Here is a 22606-nt window from a genome sequence, read left to right as displayed (position 1 = left end):
TAGTATATAACAGAAATTATTTATTAATATTTGTTTATCGTTTTTATAAAATACAAAATACCTCTTCTATGAATTTACATATGCATGTAGATGTGTGTAAGTATGCGCATAAGCCTAAGGAAATAACAACTAGCCGCACAGCGCGGCTTATTTACAAACTAATTTACAATATCATTGCCGTGAGTTCACAAGAAATAAAGATAACCCGTTTCTACTGCATACTATTTACTATACACAAATTACAAATCTATGTGATTTTTTTATAGCTTAATTGTATTTTCTTTAAGATCGCCAACAAAGTAGAAAAGCTGTGTGTAAAATTAAGGCAGAGGCTTTTCAATGGACAGATATGCCTTGCCGCCACTTTGATGTCAACAAATTTTCAATTGTTTTCATTTCACTTCACGTCACTCCTCTTTCTTCTTCTTCTTTAATTTTATCACGCGCCCTCCTATGTTTTTTGCCTCCATTTACTTGCTATTAGATATTTTTCAATTCTCGTTTCTTTGGCGTTAGATCATCGGAACAGATGCGTCGTCCACTATCACAATAGTTGATGTTACTGGAATTACGCAGCAGCCCTTCCAATTTCTCATTCGTGCCATATAACACCAATAATACATCACGGCACTCCAATTCCTTAGCCACAGCATTGATCACATCGACAAAAGTGCCATCGAATTGCATGAAACGTCGGCAATCCAACACAACTGGGAAATCGTCACGATAGAGCAGACAAGCATCATTGATCTTATCGCGTATATATTCGATGCCAGAATAGTAGACATCGGAGGTGGGGCTAACGAAGACGTAGTTGCGATTTTCGCACTAAATTTAGAGGAAATGAAAGAGATGAAATAAAAATTCTATTTTTTTTAGTTATGGTGCCTCATGAGTTTTACACTTACCTCCATGAGCGTCACCTCCACCTTGGGGTTGCCCAGTCGTAGAAGTACGAATATCATATTCAGCACTATACCAAAGAGTAGACCCATTTGCACACCAGCAAAGAGACAAACAATGAAGCAGCCAACCCAACTGAAGAAATCTTTTTTGTTGCTGAGCCAAAGCGTTTTAACGGGTGAGAAGTCGATCTGAAAGTTTCAGAAGTGTATGAGTTAATACGAGTTATGGAATGGTAAATGGAATTATGGTAGAATGAATGGGTATAAATTAAATTCCTATTTGGACTTATTTCAAGGTCAGTTGGTTCACATGGTTAGGAAGCCGGGATTGTCTCTCTAAGAATCTGCAACTTTTGTGAAAGAAGGCAAACTTTCAGCAGAGGATGTGAAACCTTAAAGTAATAGCAAATTTTATCCGGTTTACATAAAACCAATGTGGAAAAAAGATTTGCGTTTGAGAGGTAAACAAATTATTGGACAATTCAATATCATTAAAAATAGTCTTTTTCTACCACTGCGTATTCAGCTTGGTTTAATAACAAGTTTTGTTAAGAAAAAAGTTATAAATCCTTCCGTATTTGCATGTCTGATAAATGCATACCCTAGAGTACAAAATGGAAATATTGATTGAATGAATTTTTTTGTATTATAATCAGGTAGATAATTCAATGGCATTTATTTTTTGAATATGATATCCGGCATATTTACGCCGTGGCTACGAGTTACGTCGTCCAATCTTAATAAATCTAAATGAGCTCAAGTGTGGTGTCAATGAGGAAAAATGCGACGCAAATGGGCATTTGGCTTCAATTCTTGTACGAGCCGTATTTTATAGGCGAGTAAGCCAAAATCCTTGTAAAATTTTACACGTAGTCCAAGCATAAAGGCCAATAAGATGAGAGCGACGTCGGATCGACATTTCGGCGTCTTCTTCAACACATCGATCTATGAACTTCCCGAACAGATTTACCATTTTCAACGTATTTATTACAATTTTTGACGTGGATTATCGACACAGAGTGTATTTATCACCTTTTGGCGTTCGATCACCACACTTAGCCACTGCGAAACGCTGGTACAAGGAGATACAACGTGGCCATCGATCCTGGCAGGATGAATTTCATGAAGGCCGTCTAAAAATCCGATTGTTGTGTCAGAAAAAATAGTTGCTGTGCGTCAATTGATAACCCAAGATTACCATGTAATATATCGCGAGATAGAGGCATCCATGGATATTAGTGGGAGCAGCATATACGAGTATTCAATATTGCATGAAAATTTAGTCATCAAGAAGATTTGTTCTCGCTGGACACCGCATAATTCGACAATTGCCTAAAAAGGGACACGGACTCGTGTCGATTGGTGTGAAGAAATGTTGAAGAATTCTGAGTGGAGAACAATCATTTCTTTGCCAGCTGTTTGCGAAGAATTAAGGAAAACCAACCGCCGAAGGCGAATCATCTTTCACCAAGATAATGTGAGCTCTCACATATCGGCTCACACAAGAGAGTTTTTGAGCCCTTAAAAAGGTGGAGTTAGTGGGCCATCTGCCTTACAGCGTTGATTTGGCACCTAATGTTGTCTTTTTGTTTCCGTAAATATCAGAAATAAAATGTGAGTCGAACGGTTTTCAGCGCCTGAAAAAGGTGTTGAATCCTTTAAATTGCTGGTTTTAGAGGTGTCCCCTTTTAAGTGGAAAAAATACTTTGAAAATTAGCTCAAGCGAATGCAGAAGCGTACTGACTTCCAAAAAGAATATTTTGAAAAACATTAAACCCATTTTCATTATTATTTTACTGTGTTTTCATTATTGGGCGCAAAATATAAAAGGCGGCACTCGTATAAAAATTTTTCGAGAATATTTTGCAACCTCGAAAAAGGCCAGAACCTAAGATTAATAACACCTAGACCTATCACTTGTAATTGATTTCACTCAATATCAAGCCAACGAGTTTGATTTTGTCGCATAGGGTTATCTTTTGAAACTTGTTAACTTTGAAATTGTTTTTTAAAAATTGTTTGACTAAAAAATATTTAACAGTAAACGTTTGTGAATTTCTTCGCTATATTGCGAACTCACCATAAATACCACAGCCGCAATGAGCACCGCAGAAATCGATGACTTTGGTATATAACCAAAATATGGGGTGAGTATATTGAGCGCCAGATATACCATTAAACCTACAGGAAAAATAATCAAACAAAATTACATTGATTTTTAAGCCATTTTTTGATCATTAAATTAGCAGTAACCACCTGTGTAGATGCCGCAAAGGGGCGTGCGCACACCACTTGCCTGACTGACAGCGGAACGCGTGAAAGCGCCACAAGTGGGCATACAATTGAAGAAAGAGCCAGCCAAGTTGCAAATTCCCAAAGTAAGCATTTCCTGAGAAGCTTCCAAACGATTGTCCTTAACTGTGAAGGATGACGAAAAAATCATTGACAGAATACAGAATATAAATCATACAAATTTCCCAAAATACGGAATTATTGATTCATTGAATTTTCGTTTCACGTTATCATCTCACCAAAAGCCTTCGCGATGGCCACGTTCGCTAAAATGGCCACAATCGGTACCACTATAATGCCGCTACCCAATTCGTTGGCAATATCAGAAAATACAAAGGTGGTGTTTTTGTAGTCGAAAGCAAATGGCGGTAGCTGAAATTTCAATTGAGCCGAATTCACTCTTGCAGTTAGCGCAAATGGAATCGCCTCTGCGGAACGTTGTTTTATCCAAAAGTATGTCGCTAAACTGCAAAGGAATACAACTAAAGCATTGCGTGAGATGCTGATGTACCACAAGAACTTCTGAAGCTTCCGTGTGATTGGGGTGTTCTTCTTGAAATTGATCTGGGATAGTTGCTGTTGCAGAAGAGAATAGGATGGGCAATTATTTAATACAAAAAATGAACTTGTATACAAGTATGCGTGTACGAGGGGTGCCTTTTATATTTCGGGATTTGGCAACCCTGGTGTTACAATCTGGTAACTGACAGCTGTATCGCAAAGTTTGACATTTTTTGGCTTTTACGTACTCAGAACGTTTTGAAATACCAGCGCTATTTATGTTGTTTACAGTAACTTAAAAGATTCATCTCGGTCCAAAAATGGAATTAAATCATGAACATTTTCGTGCGATTATTTTTTACAACTTTCGACGTGGATTAACTCAGCAACATTGAATGGATGAATTTAATTCATTTTTTGGCGATGAAGCTCCATCAAGGACCAGTGTTTATCGATGGTATGGTGAATTCAATCGTGGTCGTAGTTCACTCCAAGACGAATTTCGTGAAGGTCGTCCAAAATCAGTTGTTTTTCCGAAAACCATTGATGCTGTGCGCGAACTGATATTGCAAGATCGTCATGTGACCTATCGTGAGATTGAGACAATCTTAGGCATTAGTGGGACCAGCATACATTCAATATTGCATAAACATTTGGTTGTAAAAAAAATTTGTTCGCGTTGGATCCCACACAATTTGTCAATCGCTCAAAAAAAGGCTCGTGTCGATTGGTCGAAGGAAATGCTCAAAAAATACGATCGCGGGACTTCGAAACACGTCTATGACATCGTGACAGGTGATGAATCATGGATTTCCGCGTATGAGCCCGAAAGTAAACAGCAGTCGACTGTATGGGTGTTTCAAGATGAGCCAAATCCAACAAAAGTTGTTCGCGCACGAAGCACTTCCAAGCAAATGGTCGCCTGTTTTTTCGGAAAAACTGAGCATGTCGCAACCGTACCACTAGAACAACGCGGAACAGTAAATTCTGAGTGGTACACAACCATTTGTTTGCCAGTTGTCTTCCAAGAAATTAGGAAAACCAATCGCCAAAGACGGATAACTCTTCACCAGGACAATGCGAGCTCTCACACATCGGCTCAAACAACTGCATTTTTGAGCACCCAAAACATCGAATTAATGGGTCATCCGCCGTATAGTCCTGACTTGGCACCGAATGACTTCTTTTTATTCCCGTACGTCAAAAACAAACTGAGAGGTCAACGTTTTTCGACACCTGAAGAAGCGGTTGCGGCATTCAGAATGCATGTTTTGGAGGTACCTCTTTCAGAGTGGCAAAAGTGCTTCGACAATTGGTTCAAACGCATGCAAAAGTGTATAGATCTTCATGGAGAATATTTTGAAAAACAATAAAGTGATTTTCTCTAATCCCGACATATGAAAGGCACCCCTCGTATATGCATATGTATACAAATGCATGTGGTGTAATTAAACTCTATAATACTCACTCTCAATGAGAGCAACGCCGTAAGACAAATCAATCCCAATAAGGCGTCAGAGTACCGTATACTTTTGACGAGTACTTCTATCGATGGTATGCCTTTACTTTTTATGCCCAATAAATTTTTAAATTGCACTGCAGCCACAATTACAGCTGTTGCGCTGGTGAAAGCTTTCGTAACTGGTGTTGGAATGAAGTTCACGATGAAGCCTGTGGAAATATGTGTACATGGAAGAGGAATGATTAAATATTTTATTCAGTCGATAGCCCAGGCAGCTAGTGCTTCAATAATAATTATTATATTAAAATTATAATAAGTAATTGTATTAATCTAAATAAATAAATAAAATATAGTATTTCTTCTACTACTGTAGTAATATTTTTAATACAAAAACAAATTATTTTTTACGTATATTAAAAGCTAAAAAGGAGAAAAAGGAAATTTTTTAAAAATGTTAATTAAATAAATAAAATATAAAAATAAATAAGTTTACATTTGGAAAAATGCAATTTCTTTTTTTTTTGTGTAAGGTCTACTGTCAATTATAAGTGTAGACAAAAGTTTAATTACAAAAAAGAAAACAAAAAAAAATAAAGAAATACAAAAATTTGTAAACTGTTAATAAAATATATAAAAAATATTTGGAAAAATATAAAATTTTTTATTTTAATATTTAAAAAATTTTACATTTTTATAAATTTTTTATTAACATTTTTATAGTTTTTTTTATTTCTTTATTTTTTTTATTGTTTTGTTTTTTTTGTTTTAATAAAACTTCCGTATTCTGTCTACACTTATACTCGTAATTGATAGAAGACCTTTTACAATATTTGAATTCATTTAAAAAGTGACGTTGATTTATGTATTAAAGCAATAATTCCTGTGAAATATCCTTTCTAGTATACAAATCTAACATTTTATAGGCAGTTCTTAGACGAACTGGATCGGTATTTCCCTTTCAACTTTAACCCACAATGGTGACATGAGAATAGAACCCAGTTCATGCGCTAAACAGAATTGCAGCAAACAGCGGGTTACAAATCAGAACACATTTAATCGCATGAAATTGTACAGAATTGCGGCGGGGATGGATTTCTTGCCGTCAGTTATTTTTAGGGCGGGCCGCCGTAGCCGAATGGGTCGGTGCGTGACCACCATTCGGAATTCACAGAGAGAACGTAGGTTCGAATCTCGGTGAAACACCAAAATTAAGAAAAACATTTTTCTAATAGCGGTCGCCTCTCGGCAGGCAATGGCAAATCTCCGAGAAGATCCTGATCACTTGATTACAAGTAATAGCAAGCAAATAACAAGCAAATAATATTTATTCGATTTGCACAAAATATTAATAACATAAAAACAAGTTGCGTTTTAGTAACAATGAGCTTCACCGAGTTTCTGACAGAGGCAGTGCAAAAATATAAGTGTAACTACGACTTATCTTTGAAAGAATACCGAAATGTGCAAAAGAAGTAGAACATTTGGGAGGCGATTGGGAAAGTGGTAAATGGAAACTGTAAATATTATGTAGTGTTCCTTGTATATAAAGGGTGGTTAAATTTCAAGGGTCGATGTTGAATGTGAACCACACCTAAACGTCAACGACACCGTTGAACTTCATTCTTTGGGGTTATTTGAAAGAAAAGGTGTACGTCGATGAGCCAGCAACAATTCAAGAGCTAAAGGATGAGATAATTCGACACATTAAGGGCATAGAACCTCAATTATGCCTCTCGAAAATTTGGACCATCGGATGGAAGAGTGCCGCCGAGGCCTAGCGGCTATTTGGCCAATATTTTGTTCCATACGTAATTGAGTTGTACCAATATTATCATAATAAAGAGGAATGACAATGATTTTCTAAAAGGGTTGTGTTTTATTCAAAATCAACACCGGCCCTTAAAACTTAACCATCCTTTATAATTTTGATTATTCGCAACAGTGTTTCAATATTGTACATTTTGCCATGCACTCAAAAACATAGCAAGTGAACAGATTTTAACGTAATATTAATTTTATGGCAACCCCAAAATGCCGGTTGAAAATCGTCCACGTCGCAATTTAACCGACCGAATTTTCCGACGGGAGTGGATCAGCTGCACACTATCCATCGACACGTTACCCGCTGTCCACTGCAATTGCGTTTAAGGAATCATTTGGTTGCGATGGAAAACGATCTCGGTATTTGATGGTTTATTTTGTGAATTTTGAAATTTTGTTAAATTGAGCCGAAGATATTTCACTTCCAAAAACTCCATACCAAAAATTTTTATATTGAACAAATCTCTAAATTATAAATTTTTTTATTTATAAATTAATTAGTTAATTCGTTTAAATTTTTTCAATTTTTCATTTAAATATAATATTATACTCAAACCTCCAAATAAATCAATTTTCTGAAGAATTAACGCCAATGTCCAAAATACTTGGCTCACTGGACATAGAATCGCCCACGTTCTTATTTTTTTTTTGGCTATTGAAACAAATTTAGGGGGTGGCATCGGGGAAAACTGATTTTTTTTACCATCCATGTACGCATATGTACATATGTATGTATATTTTTCTATATTAGTATATGTCAAAAATATGAAAACAAAACTACCAACATTGTTGTTGTTGTTACAGCCTAAGCTTTCCTTATAAATATTTGAGGAATGCTGCTGAAGCTCTCGGTGACGTAAAGCCCCGACAGTCGGGGTAGAATCATGCACAGCGCTTAGTTATACTTTAGAAGTTATTTTTAGTTTAACACTAAATGGAAATATTTATAACTCACTTTTGTATGTATGCGAGCACTACTTTGCAAACGTATTTAATTAAATAATTAGGCACTTACCCAGAAAATAAGTCAACTGATTAGGTGTGAAAAATAGTTGCCGTCAAAGCTGAGCATTGCCCAAATAGAATTGAATCATGACAAGTAAGGTAGCGATAAATTCGGTGCGGACCGAACTTTACATACCCGCGCACATTTTAGTGAAATTTAATTTAAGCGACCGTTAATTTTTGGAATCATACAAACCCATAGACAATGAGAGTTATGGGTTGTAAAAAAAGACTGACGAACAAATATTTAGACTTAAATAATAATAATAGTAATTATAACATGAAGAGTAGGAAAGGACAAAGCCAAACTCCAAATATTTGATAGATAAATTTTGAGAGAAGCCTTCGGAGCAGTCCAAGGCAATAACGGTGAATGACGCAACTATGATCTGGAACCATGAACTGGACTAACTAATGGTGTGCGCTGCATCAAAGCTCTAAGAATCAGATGACTAGGTTATGCCACGTGAGTGGACCTAACGAGAGCTTAACGAAAAATAATTGACTAAAACATTTATGACGAAAGCAAGAGGTAGACCAATATCCAGATGGGTTGACGAACTGGAGGATGACGTGGAGAAACTGAAAGGATGGAATCAAACTGGAAAGAATCAACCAAAGATCGGGTCAAATGAAATGCATTAATTTTAGGCTCGCGTTATCGTGCAACGGACGGACACACACAGTTACTTTATGCTGTGACACACAACCGTTATGTGCACAAAATTATTATAACCTTAATAACAAGTTGACACGGGTATAAAAATAAATAATTGTGGTGCGTTACGCTGTTAGATTTAAAACAGTTTTTTCTAGCTTTTCTTTTGATTTTTTGTTTAGTTTTTTGTGAAAGAAACCCTTTCGTTTATTTATGAAAATTATAAGTACTTAGTCATCGAAAGAGAACTTTTGAAAAAAAGAAACTGCTTTGTTACAAGTTATACCTATGTATTCAGCTATCTGTAGAAAGTCTCCTGATGAAACTCGTTCCACAAAATGTGTAGCAAAATTTTTTTTGGTTTATGTGAATTAAAAAATTCTTAGGAACAAATGTGAAATTTAAGAGAAGTCTGTATACTCATAGAAAACAAATCAAAATACATCGAAAAAAAACACAAAATAAAAAAGAAAAAAATAACATAAAATAAATGTGAATATGAATTAAAAAACTGACTTAGGTGGATTTTACTTAGATATTATTTTATACTGCTTTTTTTACTGTAAATACAGCTTTTTATTAGAGACGTAGAAGCTTAAATAAAACTAAAACATAGAAAAATATTTTTAATATTCCTGAAACTGGTTTTATTTGACATACATTTTATGGTATTTATGTTGTATATGATTTCATAATTGCGATCGCCGTAAAAAATGACACTTTTTACGTCTGTAAATTTCGAGTTGAAAACTTACCCAATTGGAATGCGCCCATAAGAAACTCCACAAGCCCCGATAGAAACGCGAGTACGAATACAAATTGCACTGGACGTTCCCCAACGAATTGTAAAACCAACAAAGACATCAAACTTGTAGGTCCAATTGATACTTGTGGAATTGTGCCGAACAAAGCGTAAAAGATTTTACCTGAAATAGCGGAAGTACATAGACAATGAATATAAGAAGTGTATGCTCGACAAGAAATTTGTTAATTACAGAAAAAAGTAATGCAAATAGCTTATTATTTATAAATATTTTTTTAAATATGAACTGATACAATTTTGTTTTAAACACGAAGCGAATGGAAGTCAAGGAGTTGTCGCGTTTTCTGAATTTAGTATATCCGCTAAACTAATACCGCTATGCAAAATGACGCTGCTCAAGGCCAGCAGCGCCGTCAGAATTATGAAAAGTTTCCCCGAGCCGTTAGAGGCCAAACGAGGTTTCAGACAGGGTGACTCGCTGTCGTGCGACTTCTTTAACCTGATACTGGAAAAGATCATGCGAGTCGCAGAACTTAATTGATCAGGCACAGTTTTTTATAAAAGCGTACAATTGTTGGCGTATGTCGATGATATTTACATCAACGGCCTTAACATCCGCGCTGTTAGTTCTGCCTTTCCGAACTGGATAAAGAAGCAAAGCGAATGGGTCTGGTGGTGAACGAGTACAAAACGAAATACCTCCTGTCATCACACTAACAGTCGGCGAACTCGCCTATCGGCACCCACGACACTGTTAACTGGTATGATTTCGAGGTTGTAAAAGATTTCGTTTATCTAGGAACGAGCATTCACACCGATAACAATGTCAGCCTGGAAATCCAACGTAGAATCTCTCTTGCCAACAAGTGCTACTTTAGACTATGTAGGCAATTGAGTAGTAAAGTCCTCTCTCGACGAACAAAACTAATACTCTATAAGGCTCTCATCATGCCCGTCCTAACGTATGGCGCAGAAGCTTGGACGATGACAATATCCGATGAGGCGTCCTTGGAGTGTTTGATAGAAAGATTCTGCGCAAGATTTTTGACCCTTGGCACATTGCTGACGGCGAGTGTCATAAGCTAAGGAACAATGAACTGTATGAGCTTTACGACGACATAGGCATAGCGCAGCGAATAAAAATCCAGCGGCTACGTTGGTTGGGTCATGTCGACCGAATGGATACAAACGCTCCGGCTCCGAAAGTATTCGATCGGTACTAGCTGGAGGTAGCTGAGGAAGAGGAAGGCCTCCTCTGTGTTGGAAAGATCAGTTGGAGAAGGAATTGACTTCACTTGGTGTTTACCACATTACTATGAACTAATAGACACCCAGAATTATTAAGCTTTAATCCCTAATGACTCTTTAGGATGCTGGTCCATAACTCTCCCTAACTTAATAAAAAAAAATTTTCAACTAGCTCCATAATTCTAATTGTTCTAATTCGTTATAATTTCTACAAGATGGCGCGAAATTAATGATCCAATTTTGGTGTTAAATAACTTTTTTAACAAATAAAAATATGTTGAATGGAAATTTTTATTTTGAACTTTACGCACTCCATACCTTGTTTGTTGTGTACTGCAGCTGTCTAGTTCACAAGTGTCGAATAGTTAGTTCTCAAGGCCACATTCCCATGTCATTGGCCATATCTAAACTTTTAATAGATAGGCACACCATTTCTGTTGTTAATTCCATCTGGAAACAATTAAACACCTGTGCTATCAGTAGACAAACGTGACCCGAATGGAACATGGCTCGCACTAAGATTCTGCTTAAATGAGGTAGGAGGAATCTAAGAATCGTAGTAGGTGTCCTATCTGAGCACTGTCTAATAGGAAGACATGCCAATAGATTAGGTTCGCCATCCACGTTCTATTGTAGAAGCTGTCAGGAAGAAAAGGAGAGAGTCGGACATCTTCTATGCGGGTGCATGGCTCTGTATAGAAGACGATTGAGATTACTCGGACTCATTTTTCTGGACAACATTGCGGCTGTTGCGAATTTCAAACTAGCTAGTATAGCCAGCTTTCTTTAGTCAATAATCGATTAAACCTTCAATGAAAATACTGGTTTGGTAGTAATTGCATGACCAACATCCACCCAACAGTAACACCTGACTTCCTGTCGATTTTAACCGAATCCTCTTATCGCTTTATTTTGTCCAACTTCACTTACCAATGATAGCCGAGTACAAGCCATATTCCGATGAGAGTCCCGCCAGCGCCGCATAAGCAATACTCTGTGGTATGATGGTGAGGCCCAAAGTGATGCCGGCAATCAAATCCGAAATGGCCGTTTCACGATCGTATTTCTGTAGCCAATTCAAGAAGTATACGCGTTTATAAATCCAATGCTTTTCGGGCGGTTGTTCATATTTCACAGCTTCGATTATCACTTTGGTGTCCAAAGAGTCGCCATTTTTCATAGGCTTCAGCTCCTCTATGGCTGTCAAAGAAAAGCACAAAAATTGTAATGAGAAAATTTAAAGATTTATAAAGTATTTTGATGCAAATATTTATTTATTAAATTAATCTGCACTTGAGGTGCAGTATTGGAAAAAGTCAATTAAAATTTTGTATAAATTAGATAAACATTTACGTTTAGCTTCAATTTCAATATCTGCCATTTGAATGCTTTCATCGTCGTTCGTACGGAATTCTAAAGCAGAGTCTGGCTTGTAAACAGTTTTTGCCGCAGGCGTCTCAGCATTTATAACAGCTGCTGGTGTTGTTGCTGTTATTTTTTTAGGTGCACTAGCACCTAACGAATTGAAATTCGTCAGTTGTGGCAGTCGAAATGTACCTTTCCTGAAGAATCTCATTTCTCAACTGTTGGCGAATTCTGATAGAACTAAAAGTCAAGTCAAGTCAACCAACCAGGTTTTGATTCTTCAATCAAGAGTGATTACTTAGAAAGCGAACTCGAATGTATACCTGTATGCGTAGATGAAATAGCTTTCAAAGCTAGAGATGTATTGTTTTGAGCCAGATTCGCAGTGTATGTACATAAGTGAAGTGTCTGGCAGTAAAATACCGATATCATTGTGTGAGTCAAAAAGCTTTCCGTACGATAAAGGTAGTTTGAACCTTTTCGCATTGTTTTGATTACTTAGTTACACTCACACATATGTGTAAACAAACACACGAAACTGCATGACGTGTCATTTGTAATGGCAGGTGAAACTGACACATATCTGCAAATACCTTTTTATATACATAGAATGCAAACTTAAAACTAAAACTAACAGCCCGTTAAAGGCGGTAAGTCTAAATGACCGTGGCAATAAATGACCGAATACGAGCGGCAAATAAAACATAATTTTTGCACACATAAAATTATTCAAGTTATAATTGCATTTAAGACTTGAAGACAATGCAAAGTAGAGTAAGGCTCTTAAGGAGGAGTACAAAGTAGTGAATAAATGAATAAATTTGAGATACAATACATTTTGAAAGTACAAATAAAAAACTTCCAAACCTCGATTTATGGTTTGCTTTATGAAACCCTCAAATATGATGTTAAAGCTAATGCCGTCAACAAACAAAAACATATATTTTTCTTAATTAAACTAAGAAAATCAGTTAAGAATATGTTTTTGTTTTATTTACATGAGAACTAATTGTGAATAATTAATTTGCTAAAAATAAGCGCTGGCTACTAGGGCCTTCGGCTAGTTAAAAATAATTAACGTAAATTTAAAAAAAATGGTATTATTGAGAAATACTTCTTTGACCATAAAAAGACATTTATACGGGACGGGCGGGACAATTTTTTTCCAAATTGTTCGTAGCAGATTCGGATTCTACACAAAATTTAAAGAAAAAAAAGGTCCTGAGAGCAAAGTTCTGAAGTTCGAGCCCCTCAAGTTTTAGCCCTTTAACTGTTTAATTTATTTTCGAAAAACTTTTTCTGCCTGCTTAATGCGACAAGTAAATTTCTCTGGCCGTAAAAGTAGCCAATTGTGACCAAAAATCAAACGTTGCCTGTTAGTTTTTTACAAACAAAATTAATGGCATTGATGAAAAATATCGCGGCCGCCCTAGCCGACTACCATTCGGAATTCAGAGAGAACATAGGTTCGAATCTTGGTGAAAGACCAAACTGAAGAAAAAGTTTTTTCTAATAGCGATCGACCCTCGGCAGCACTGGTAAAACTCCGATTGTATTTCTGCCATGAACAAGCTGCTCATCAAAAATATCTGGCGTTCGGGGTCGGCTTGAAACTGTAGGTCCTTCCATTTGTGGAACAACAAATAGGAGGAGGAGCTCGGCCAAACACCTAAAGGGTGTACGCGCCAATTATATATATATATATACTTAAAATATATCACATAATTATAAAATTAAGACATTATTAGGATGAAAACTGAAGCAATAAAAGACCAAATGAATTTCAAGAAATTTAAGCTAGAAAATTAAAAATTTGAATTAGAGGCAATGATAATTTTGAAAGTAAGGTGAAGCACATAATGATACCTTGCATATTGGGCACCAATATCCGGATTCTCTTCTAATATTACTTTTTGAACAGTTTCATGAATTATCAATATAGCTCAATAAAATTCACAAGACTCTTATAACTTTCGTTCTCTCAACTATGGCGTCGCACATTCAACTGAGAAATGAATACGAAATGATTTTTTATGTGAAAAAATCGTCTTGTAACGGTACTCCCCCAGAATTTGTTATTTTCGCTTAAAACAGCCTATTGTGTATTAAAATAAATAATGTTTCCAGACTAATGAATATTCTAAAATGTACATTTCCTAAAAAATCTTTATTTGCTCTTTTTCAGGGAAAAACTTCCAGTTGATTCGTTGAATAATAATACGAATGCGATTTTTTTACCTTCACCACGAGTATACTCGACTTTATACGAAACATTTCCGTTTCGCTCTGACGATTATACTCGACATAAACAGTTAAAGAACTAAAAGAAACTATTTAGTTAATATGAAGTTTTGTATTTTTTACAAATGCCATCGTTTCATATTTGACACTTGTTAACTATCATAAAAAGCTACAGCATACAAACAGACTACTAATGAAGTGCCCAAAGGTTAAAATAAATATTTCCATTTCCCAAAATCCAATTTTTTTATTTAATAAAAAAATTAAAAAAACTCTTCAGCAAACGTATCAACATCAAAAACCTTCTTGGTTCATAATTTATATCGGCCTGAATTGAAAGATGACTATGACTGTGATTATAAAACACATAAAACATGCGCCGCGCAACTCATTATTTATTTTGTGTCTTTTTTCACTTTTTGCCGCTTTATTAGCGATTATTGTTTGTTTTTACAACCATGACAATGAATTTGATATTCGAGCTATGATTAACTTACACGCTCGTTAATTGAAAGCTTTTTCGGGGATTTTTTGAAGTAAAAAAGAAAAAGTTAAATTTGCGAGTGTAGTGAAGAATATTTTTGCTTAGCTAAATTAGTTATTTGCCAAATTTTGAAAGCGAAAGTCAGTCAAGTTGCTTCAAATTCTGACTTACTTACATTTATTGCGTTAAACTTTTTAATGGTTTATGTAAAAAGCTTTCAATAATAATTCATTGTTTACTTACTGGAATACGTACATACGTCAGTAGTTTGCATATAAGTGTGTATTTTCTCTTTCGTTTCTGACGCTTTTAAAAATCAACTGCACATAGATGTTATAGACCTACGTCATACTAAATATTTGCCATAACAAATGAAAAAATGCCTAATATCGATTGGAAACAGACCTTGGAAACCCGGTGCATGTTTTTAATAAGATATACAGTCGTTGAAAAATACTTAAGAACGATTCGTTGTCAGTAACGTAACGATAGTTTTTGTACTTGAATATATTTGCTGTGATCACTTTCGTTGAAATGCGTGAACTCCAACGGGCAGTGCTTCACAACGGCAACGTTAGCAACTCATTCATCACAACGCTGGCGTAAGGCAATGTTGTCCCCTGTCACCCCTTCTCTTCGCCATCGTCCTAGACGACGTCATGAACTAATTGATCGTGCACAAAAGAGGCATCGTATGGAGTTTCACCAGACATCTTGAGGGACTCACTGCCATGCAAGCGAAGGTGTACAGACTAGTCGGACTGGTGGCCAACATTGTCATGACGAAGAGTCAAGCACAATAAAGCAAGACAAGTAATGGTTGACGGGGGCCGGGTGGAATTTTTTGAAAGCTTCTCCTACTTCGGCTGCACTAGCACGGCAAACGTCGGATCAGATGAAGATGTCAACTGCAGGTTAAACAAAGCAACGGCAGCGTCTCTAACACCTAACACCATCACCATCAGAAATAACGACAAAACCGAATTAAGTTCGCTCGAGAGCACATATCCTGGACTCAGAATCAGTGACGTTATATGCGCGATGAAATTAAAATAAGTAGAGTTGGTCCATATGGTAGAAAGGACGTGCGGCGGCCATAACGTGAAGCAATCTCACCAATTCGATCAGTGTTCTGGATTGCCCATCTTCGAGTGTCGACTTAAATCCAATAGAGCATCTTAGGAATAACGTAAAAAATGCGCTCAGTATGCAGAATATCACAAATTTGGATGAATTATTTAAAGAGGCCAAGGCATCCCATTCCAGTTAAACGTTGTAAAGGTTTAATAATGTCAATGTATACTTTTCCCTTCGTCTACATTTTTAATGATTTTGCTACTATTTCCCCTCGTTCATAGGTATTTTTCTCGAAGAATTTTCAAATTATATTAATTTTTGTACATGAAATAAAAAAACTATGTTTTTCTTAGACAAAAAGACTCGCACAGAGTGAAAATATTTAAAATTTTTAAAATAAAACCTAACCTCTCAATTGGAGGGAACTGTAATGTTTCACAGAATTTGTGAACTTTCAATCAATTAATTAATGAAATAAGTACTTTTTCCCTAGTCCAGCATAGATAAATTGATTGCTCGCATCATTTCAAAAACTTTGATAGATGTGAGTATATACTTACATACACACATACGTAATTGTTTATTTTATTTCGATCTCATTAGGCTGTTAAAAATAATCATTGTTTAAGCGCCTTCCGCTTAAATTCATTCGTGCCTGTAAACAGATCGTCGAGCAGATTGCCGACCAGATCGCTGTATCTCTCAGAGGCAGGCATGCATTCTGCACGCGTCCACGGTGGAGAGAATACAGAAGCTGTGGCCAACATCACTTCGTTAATCGGCTCTCAGCGATTTTGAATTAATCAGTTAATTGGTTATCGTAACAGGAGATGTGACAGTGCTTGTTTACGACAGAGGTCGTTGCCGCCAATCAGGCGTTGATTGAAAGAGCGTATAAATACTTGTGGAATGAGCGGACACAGTTCTGCGGTCAAATCAGTCTACGACATAACAGTCAAAGTTACTCTCACAATTTCACTATTTACGGAAACTAGGGGTGTGGCCAACATCAGACCGTTAACCGACTCTCAGTGATTTTGAAATATTCATATTACTTCGCCCCCCTGAATAACGACTGGTTGGACGGGTGTTTGAATCGGTGTGAAATGAGAGGGCCAAACCTTTTAATCTTTCATTATCTTTGCATGCATCAACGCGTTGCATCAAGAATATCTTCCCAATAAAAGAGAGATCAATGTTAAATGTCCTAGTATACTCTCAAAAACTATTCACAAGGTCTTGGAAAATTGGGCTGACAGAATGTGCTACCATAAAACAATCCAAGGCAGCCACAGGAATAGAAAACTGCAACTGCTTTTGATTTACCATTTCTCTTTCGATTTCGAAATTAAATTCTCAAAAATATTGTGAACACACCTTAGTGCATTCGCAATGCAGATATTCATCGTGACCTCAACTTTCCAGAGGCACGTAAACGGGGAAGCAAACTTCTCAACACCGCAGACCTAACCCGACGACTCCGGCGAAAAAAACCATCTGATCTTATTGGTAGTTAATGTAAAGAAGAGATTTTAAAATTCTCTTCATGAAAACCACAAAAAATTGTTAAAATCATACTGCTTGTTAGTTTCTTTTAAACTAGTTGTAGTGTCAACAAATATTGTATACCTATACATATTTAAATGTTTGTAATTAAAAAAAATAAAATAAAAAATTCTTTTTTAGTTCGGTTCTGCCCGCTCAATGGGAAAATTTTCTAGGAGAGCAACAACAATTCTGATAAGTTAATAGAAGTGACCTTAAGAGAACTTGTATATAGCTGCTTAGCTCGTAAGCCACTTGTTTCGATCAGTACTTCCAAGTTCATACATGTACATGTGTGAAGATATCACATGAACTTTGCTTATTATGAATTGTTAAAAAAAAATGTAATCGTTCATTATGTATGGAATGAGGAGCAATACGACTCAAAATGTCTCTCTGAGTTAACACCAACCTCCACCTTCCCAAGGTGTCCTACAAAGTTGAGGCTCTGACGACCCAATGTAGGCATTATTTTTTTCATACCTCTGGTTCACACCATGACTTTCCTCATTTCCAAAACTTTCCTCTTCCTTAAACTTGCTTGTTTCAATAGAGAACCCTTACCAGCTATTCTGCCTGGTAGGTTCATGTTGTACAATCGACGCCGTACCACGTTGTTGATTTCAGCTCCAATGGCCTTTTATGAGTTAAAGGAATTCCTCTTAGCACGAACCACAATTAAATTATCAGTCGTTTTCCTTGCGGCCGCCGTAGCCGAATGGGTTGGTGCCAGATTACCATTCGGAATTCACAGAGCGAACGTCGGTTCGAATCTCGGTGAAACACCAAAATTAAAGAAAACATTTTTCTAATAACGGTCGCCCCTCGGCAGGCAATGGCAAAGCTCCGAGTGTATTTCTGCCATGAGAAAGCTCCTCATAAAAACATCTGCCGTTCGGAATCGGCTTGAAACTGTAACTCCATTTGTGGAGCGACATCAAGATGCACACCACAAATAGGAGGAGGAGCTCGGCCAAACACCCAAAAAGGGTGTACGCGTCAATTATATATATATACCTATATGTATATATATATAAGTCGGTTTCCTTTTGCCACTACATCGTTCTGTGAATTTTTTGGGCTTTAGGTCATTTACATACAAGACTGCTCCTCGACTGCGCAATGCTGCACACGACCCAATTTCGATTGAAATTCATATTAATTATTAGTTATTAAATGAACTGCCCAATTCGCTACTTACGTTGCATTCAATATTTTCCACTTAATTCGTTAAAGTGCTAAAGTTATCCGGAAAGTAAGTGTTTTAGTGACCACGCAAAATTACACTTTATGAAAATAACCGAATCTGTACAACCAATAATTTATTTATTTATTTAATGTATTTCACTTTTACGAAGCAACGAAGCAGTAACGCCATCTTTAAAAAAGCGAAATTTCAATAATAGCTTTACATTTTTCAGAGGGGCACCAGAAAATCAATAGATAAAGGCAAGGTACCTATTTTAATGACCATATGTGTATGTAATTACGTAAAATTACTTCCCGAAAACTTTTCAATAAACAAAAATTAACTCGAGTTTGGGAATACACGAGCAGTTCCACATAGGCATTGGATGATGGCATGCAAGGAGCAAAAATTCAAAATTTATTAACCAGTGGTCCATTATTCTTTAGCTCTTTCTAATAGAGTCATATGTGCCAAAAATGATATTGTTTTTTTTTTGTAGGGCAAATTACAGACAGCCAATTCACTTTATCTCATTTTAATAGTAACAAAAAAATTATTTCCATTCAAAAAGCCATTTAATTCTCCATAATCACTTTATAGCGCAAGAAATCAGATTACAGCACACAAGTCACACGCCGTGTCAAATCAATATTTGTTCTATTAAGCTTCTAAATTAAATGCGAAAATTCCACCATAAAACTTTTCTAGATAAAAAATATGTAAATTAGGTCGATTTGTTTGCATTTCAAGCTGATGTTAGAAAATTCAATATTATTCTTAGGCTTATTTTATTTCACATTCATAGACAAGTTAGTCCGTGACAGTAAACGTTTAGAGGGTAACACATTTAGGGACTGTCACAAGTGACACTTCATTATAATACATTCATCAAGTAAGTCAACAGTCTCTACAGTGTCAGTAGAGTTTACCGCCGCACACCGTTGGTGCGAATATTTAATTTCGAACTACTTAATATTCGCAGTAGAGCAGTGCTAAAGGATTAACAGAGTAGCCATTCGGATGGAATTTCCTCAAACTGTATGTCATTTCATGCGTATCTTGCACTCCAATCTATTGGTCAAGGAATTCGTCGGCTTGCTGTAAACCTAGTTGAAATTAAACTGGTCTTGTTTATCGGGCGAGACACAGTATCGACTTTTATAGTCTCGACGTCGCAACCAGCTTGAGTATTAAAAAATATCGCTAAATATCCCGGAGTTATACTCTAGTGCCCTAAATTCAGAAATTCAACGACTCTAAACCAAACTGCTAATGAAAAAAAATCTGCAGAATTATGTATTAGTCGAGATTTGAGCTCTAAATCAGAAAATCGCTCGAGAGGTAATCACTAATACTAAGTCTTATAACACGAATTTCGGCTAAATATATTGATAATATTGAAATATGATTTATTATTAATAATTTTCGCTCTTAGCTCCACGCATCCCGATCTTTCAAATTTTGATTAAATTTTTACTATCTCTTAAGAGGGGATCGAAATTTGTCGAAAAATATGTATTTGGCGGATTTTGCAGGGCGACAATGCACCTTCGCAACGAATAAAAATTAAAATTTAAAGTAAAAAAACACCCTAAAAATATTCCACAGAATCGGTACCTTAATTGGACTTTCACGGGAACACCGGAAAACTAATATCGAAAATATTTCAAGGGACGAAAAAAAAATTAAAAAAAAAAAATAGTTCGCATATAGAGGACAGTAAAATTGATAAAATGCTAAAATTTTTGATAACTAATTTTTTGAAAAAAAAACGGCCATACAATTCTAAAAGTACATAAAAAGTAGGCCACTTTTTTGCAACAAAGTTATATTCCACAACGTTTCAGTTTTTATTACAGTGAATGAAAGTTTATAAACTTTGTTCAAATGGCTTAAAAATTGATTTCTGGTAGAAATATTATTCTTAATTCCCTACAGTAAAATTTCTCGAGAAAGAATATAGAAGATCGCTCTCGCTTATCCAACAACACAACACCACACTTTGTTGGGTCTCCAGCTACTCTAGAGTGGAGCATAATGAAAGAGCGGATGAATGTGCAAGGAAAGGCTCTGAGTTTGACCTTCAGCGAGTGGTAGAGTACAAAAGCATTCCTCTAAACGAACTGTACCTGTGTTAACTTGAGCGTAATGGTGGAATGCAATAGAAGGTGATCTCTAACTAATAACTACTGGGTATACAAACTGAGTCTTAATGGGACAAAATGTCTGCTTGGAATCAACAGGTCAACTACCAGCGTCCTCAGAGGTGTTATAACGGGTTACTGCACTATTGCCACCCTAGACAGTAGAATGGATGCACCTCACAATGACTTCTGATCAAGAAGAAATTGAGTCGGCACAACACCTCCTCTGTGAATGTGCTGCACTTCAAAAAAGCCATGCCAAATATATTGGCGATTATTTCTTCGAATACTTGGGAAATTTGCAAAATGTCTCACTGGAGGGACCAGCTACCTTCTTAAAAATATCTAATTGGTTTAAGCAACTTAGTTAGGGGATGAAAATCAAATGCAGGTATCACAATGGGCCTTAGGCAAGCAACCTGGCTAACCTAACCTAACCTAACCCACCAGCTTCAATTTTTAAGGTCCTTTTAAATAGAACATTTGATGAATATATTTTCTAGGCATATATTTGTCACGAAATTCTCCTGGGATTGCCGAAGACACAAAAGCCATCATTACAAGCGTTTACTCGTAACTGACAGAACTACTTACCCGTCAAATAAATAAACGAATATTAGAATAAGAACATTAAAAACGATGCAGGAGGAACTTCAACAAAATATTCTTCGCAATTTTGCTAAAACAGCGCCCGATACCAGCTGAAATGTGTTACAGCATTGGGTTAACAGGATATGCAACCCAAGCATGTCAGCTATTTGAAGGAGATTATATTCCACAATTAAATGGAGGATTTACTTCCAAAAATAATTTCAAAAATTTGGGAATTCTTGTAAAAAAAATGATTGTTTTAAATTTCATAAACAGCCGAGGACCCGCCCTTCACAATTAAGAAAAGTTCCAAACTATATTGAAGTTCGTTATTGCTTATAATATATTTGTATATAATCCTTATGAAGTTATGTCCAAATACTGCCTCTTTGTACATACCTTCAATTGTTAAACTTTTATTCCTTGACATTTTTCACGTTGAACTTGAACTTAATTTAAACTGTTTCCACCCTACAGCGGAAAGGCTTTTCAAGAGACGAGATAAAATGAAAGCGCACTATGTGGCACACTTCAACACAATAACTGTAAACGGTTTTTGTAGGTCACAGCTAAATTAGACTAGTTAAATTTATTACAAATTTGTATGGCCGCGTTTTTTCTCACTATTATTATTATTATTATAACTGTAAGCTGATGCTTATCTGACAGTCTATTTGCTCGTGTGGTTATATGGTTGTCCTTGCGCTTGTCCGCCTCTGAGTCCAACTGAAACGCGTTACATTCAGTAGCGAAAAGATAGCGCCCTTCAACGGCGTTGGCGCTTATCTAGGCCCGCGGAAGCTGGATCGCGCAACCATCCGGTGGTCGTGTGATCGACGTCGTCGTGATAACATGAAGAGTGCAACTGAGGTGTTGTCTTACTCAGCCAAATGTTTCGAGAGTGAACTTTGTGCAAATATCGAGCACCGATAATAAAATGTATCTAGAGTATACAAACTTATTTATTTTTATTTTTTATGTAGCCATAAAAAGTGGCAAGATTTGAGAAAAATGTTAATTCATTTAGTGGACAAAATATTTATTTACCCACGAGTAATAGAAGTAAATTACATTTATAAATAAAAGAAGCATAAGCATTTTTGTACATAAATTTTTCCAAACCGAAAATAGTACACTTCATACGTATTACAATACAATATAGAGATCTTTTTTTGACAACAATTTGAGTGGCAACACGTTTTGTATGTTAAGCTTTTGCGCAAAATTTTTTTTCTCGAAAAGGAATAACTTTAAATTTCAGAATAGCTGCAATGAAATTTGAAACGGCACGCAGTCCGGGAAACTTGGGTTGTTG

General features: G+C 36.1%; 1 protein-coding gene across 1 annotated transcript; it reads right to left on the bottom strand.

Annotated features, from left to right (window-relative positions):
* On the bottom strand, positions 1 to 22166 carry LOC128862154 (sodium-independent sulfate anion transporter). Its single transcript, XM_054100627.1, has 9 exons — positions 21691 to 22166; positions 11586 to 11855; positions 9400 to 9570; positions 5167 to 5369; positions 3437 to 3773; positions 3162 to 3323; positions 2986 to 3086; positions 909 to 1094; positions 1 to 828 (listed from the first exon to the last, which is right to left on the bottom strand). The coding sequence occupies exons 1-9, from the start codon at positions 21719 to 21721 to the stop codon at positions 481 to 483; spliced, it is 1809 nt and encodes a 602-aa protein (XP_053956602.1). The 5' UTR covers positions 21722 to 22166; the 3' UTR covers positions 1 to 480.
* Between the last annotated feature and the right edge of the window lie 440 nt (positions 22167 to 22606).

Source organism: Anastrepha ludens, chromosome 2 (assembly GCF_028408465.1).
Source record: "Anastrepha ludens isolate Willacy chromosome 2, idAnaLude1.1, whole genome shotgun sequence".
Taxonomy (NCBI): Eukaryota; Metazoa; Arthropoda; class Insecta; order Diptera; family Tephritidae; genus Anastrepha; species Anastrepha ludens.
The sequence above is the reverse complement of the archived record's forward strand: the minus strand, read 5'-3'. Positions and strand labels throughout refer to the sequence as shown.

Excerpts from the sequence above, each read along its gene's own strand:
- LOC128862154 (XM_054100627.1), bottom strand. The coding sequence starts at position 21,721 with ATGTCAAGGAATAAAAGTTTAACAATTGAAG. Across the intron at positions 11,856-21,690 it reads TAAAAGTTTAACAATTGAAG|CCATAGAGGAGCTGAAGCCT; the intron begins GTATGTACAAAG and ends TTTCTTTGACAG. Across the intron at positions 3,087-3,161 it reads CCTTTGCGGCATCTACACAG|GTTTAATGGTATATCTGGCG; the intron begins GTGGTTACTGCT and ends TTTTTCCTGTAG.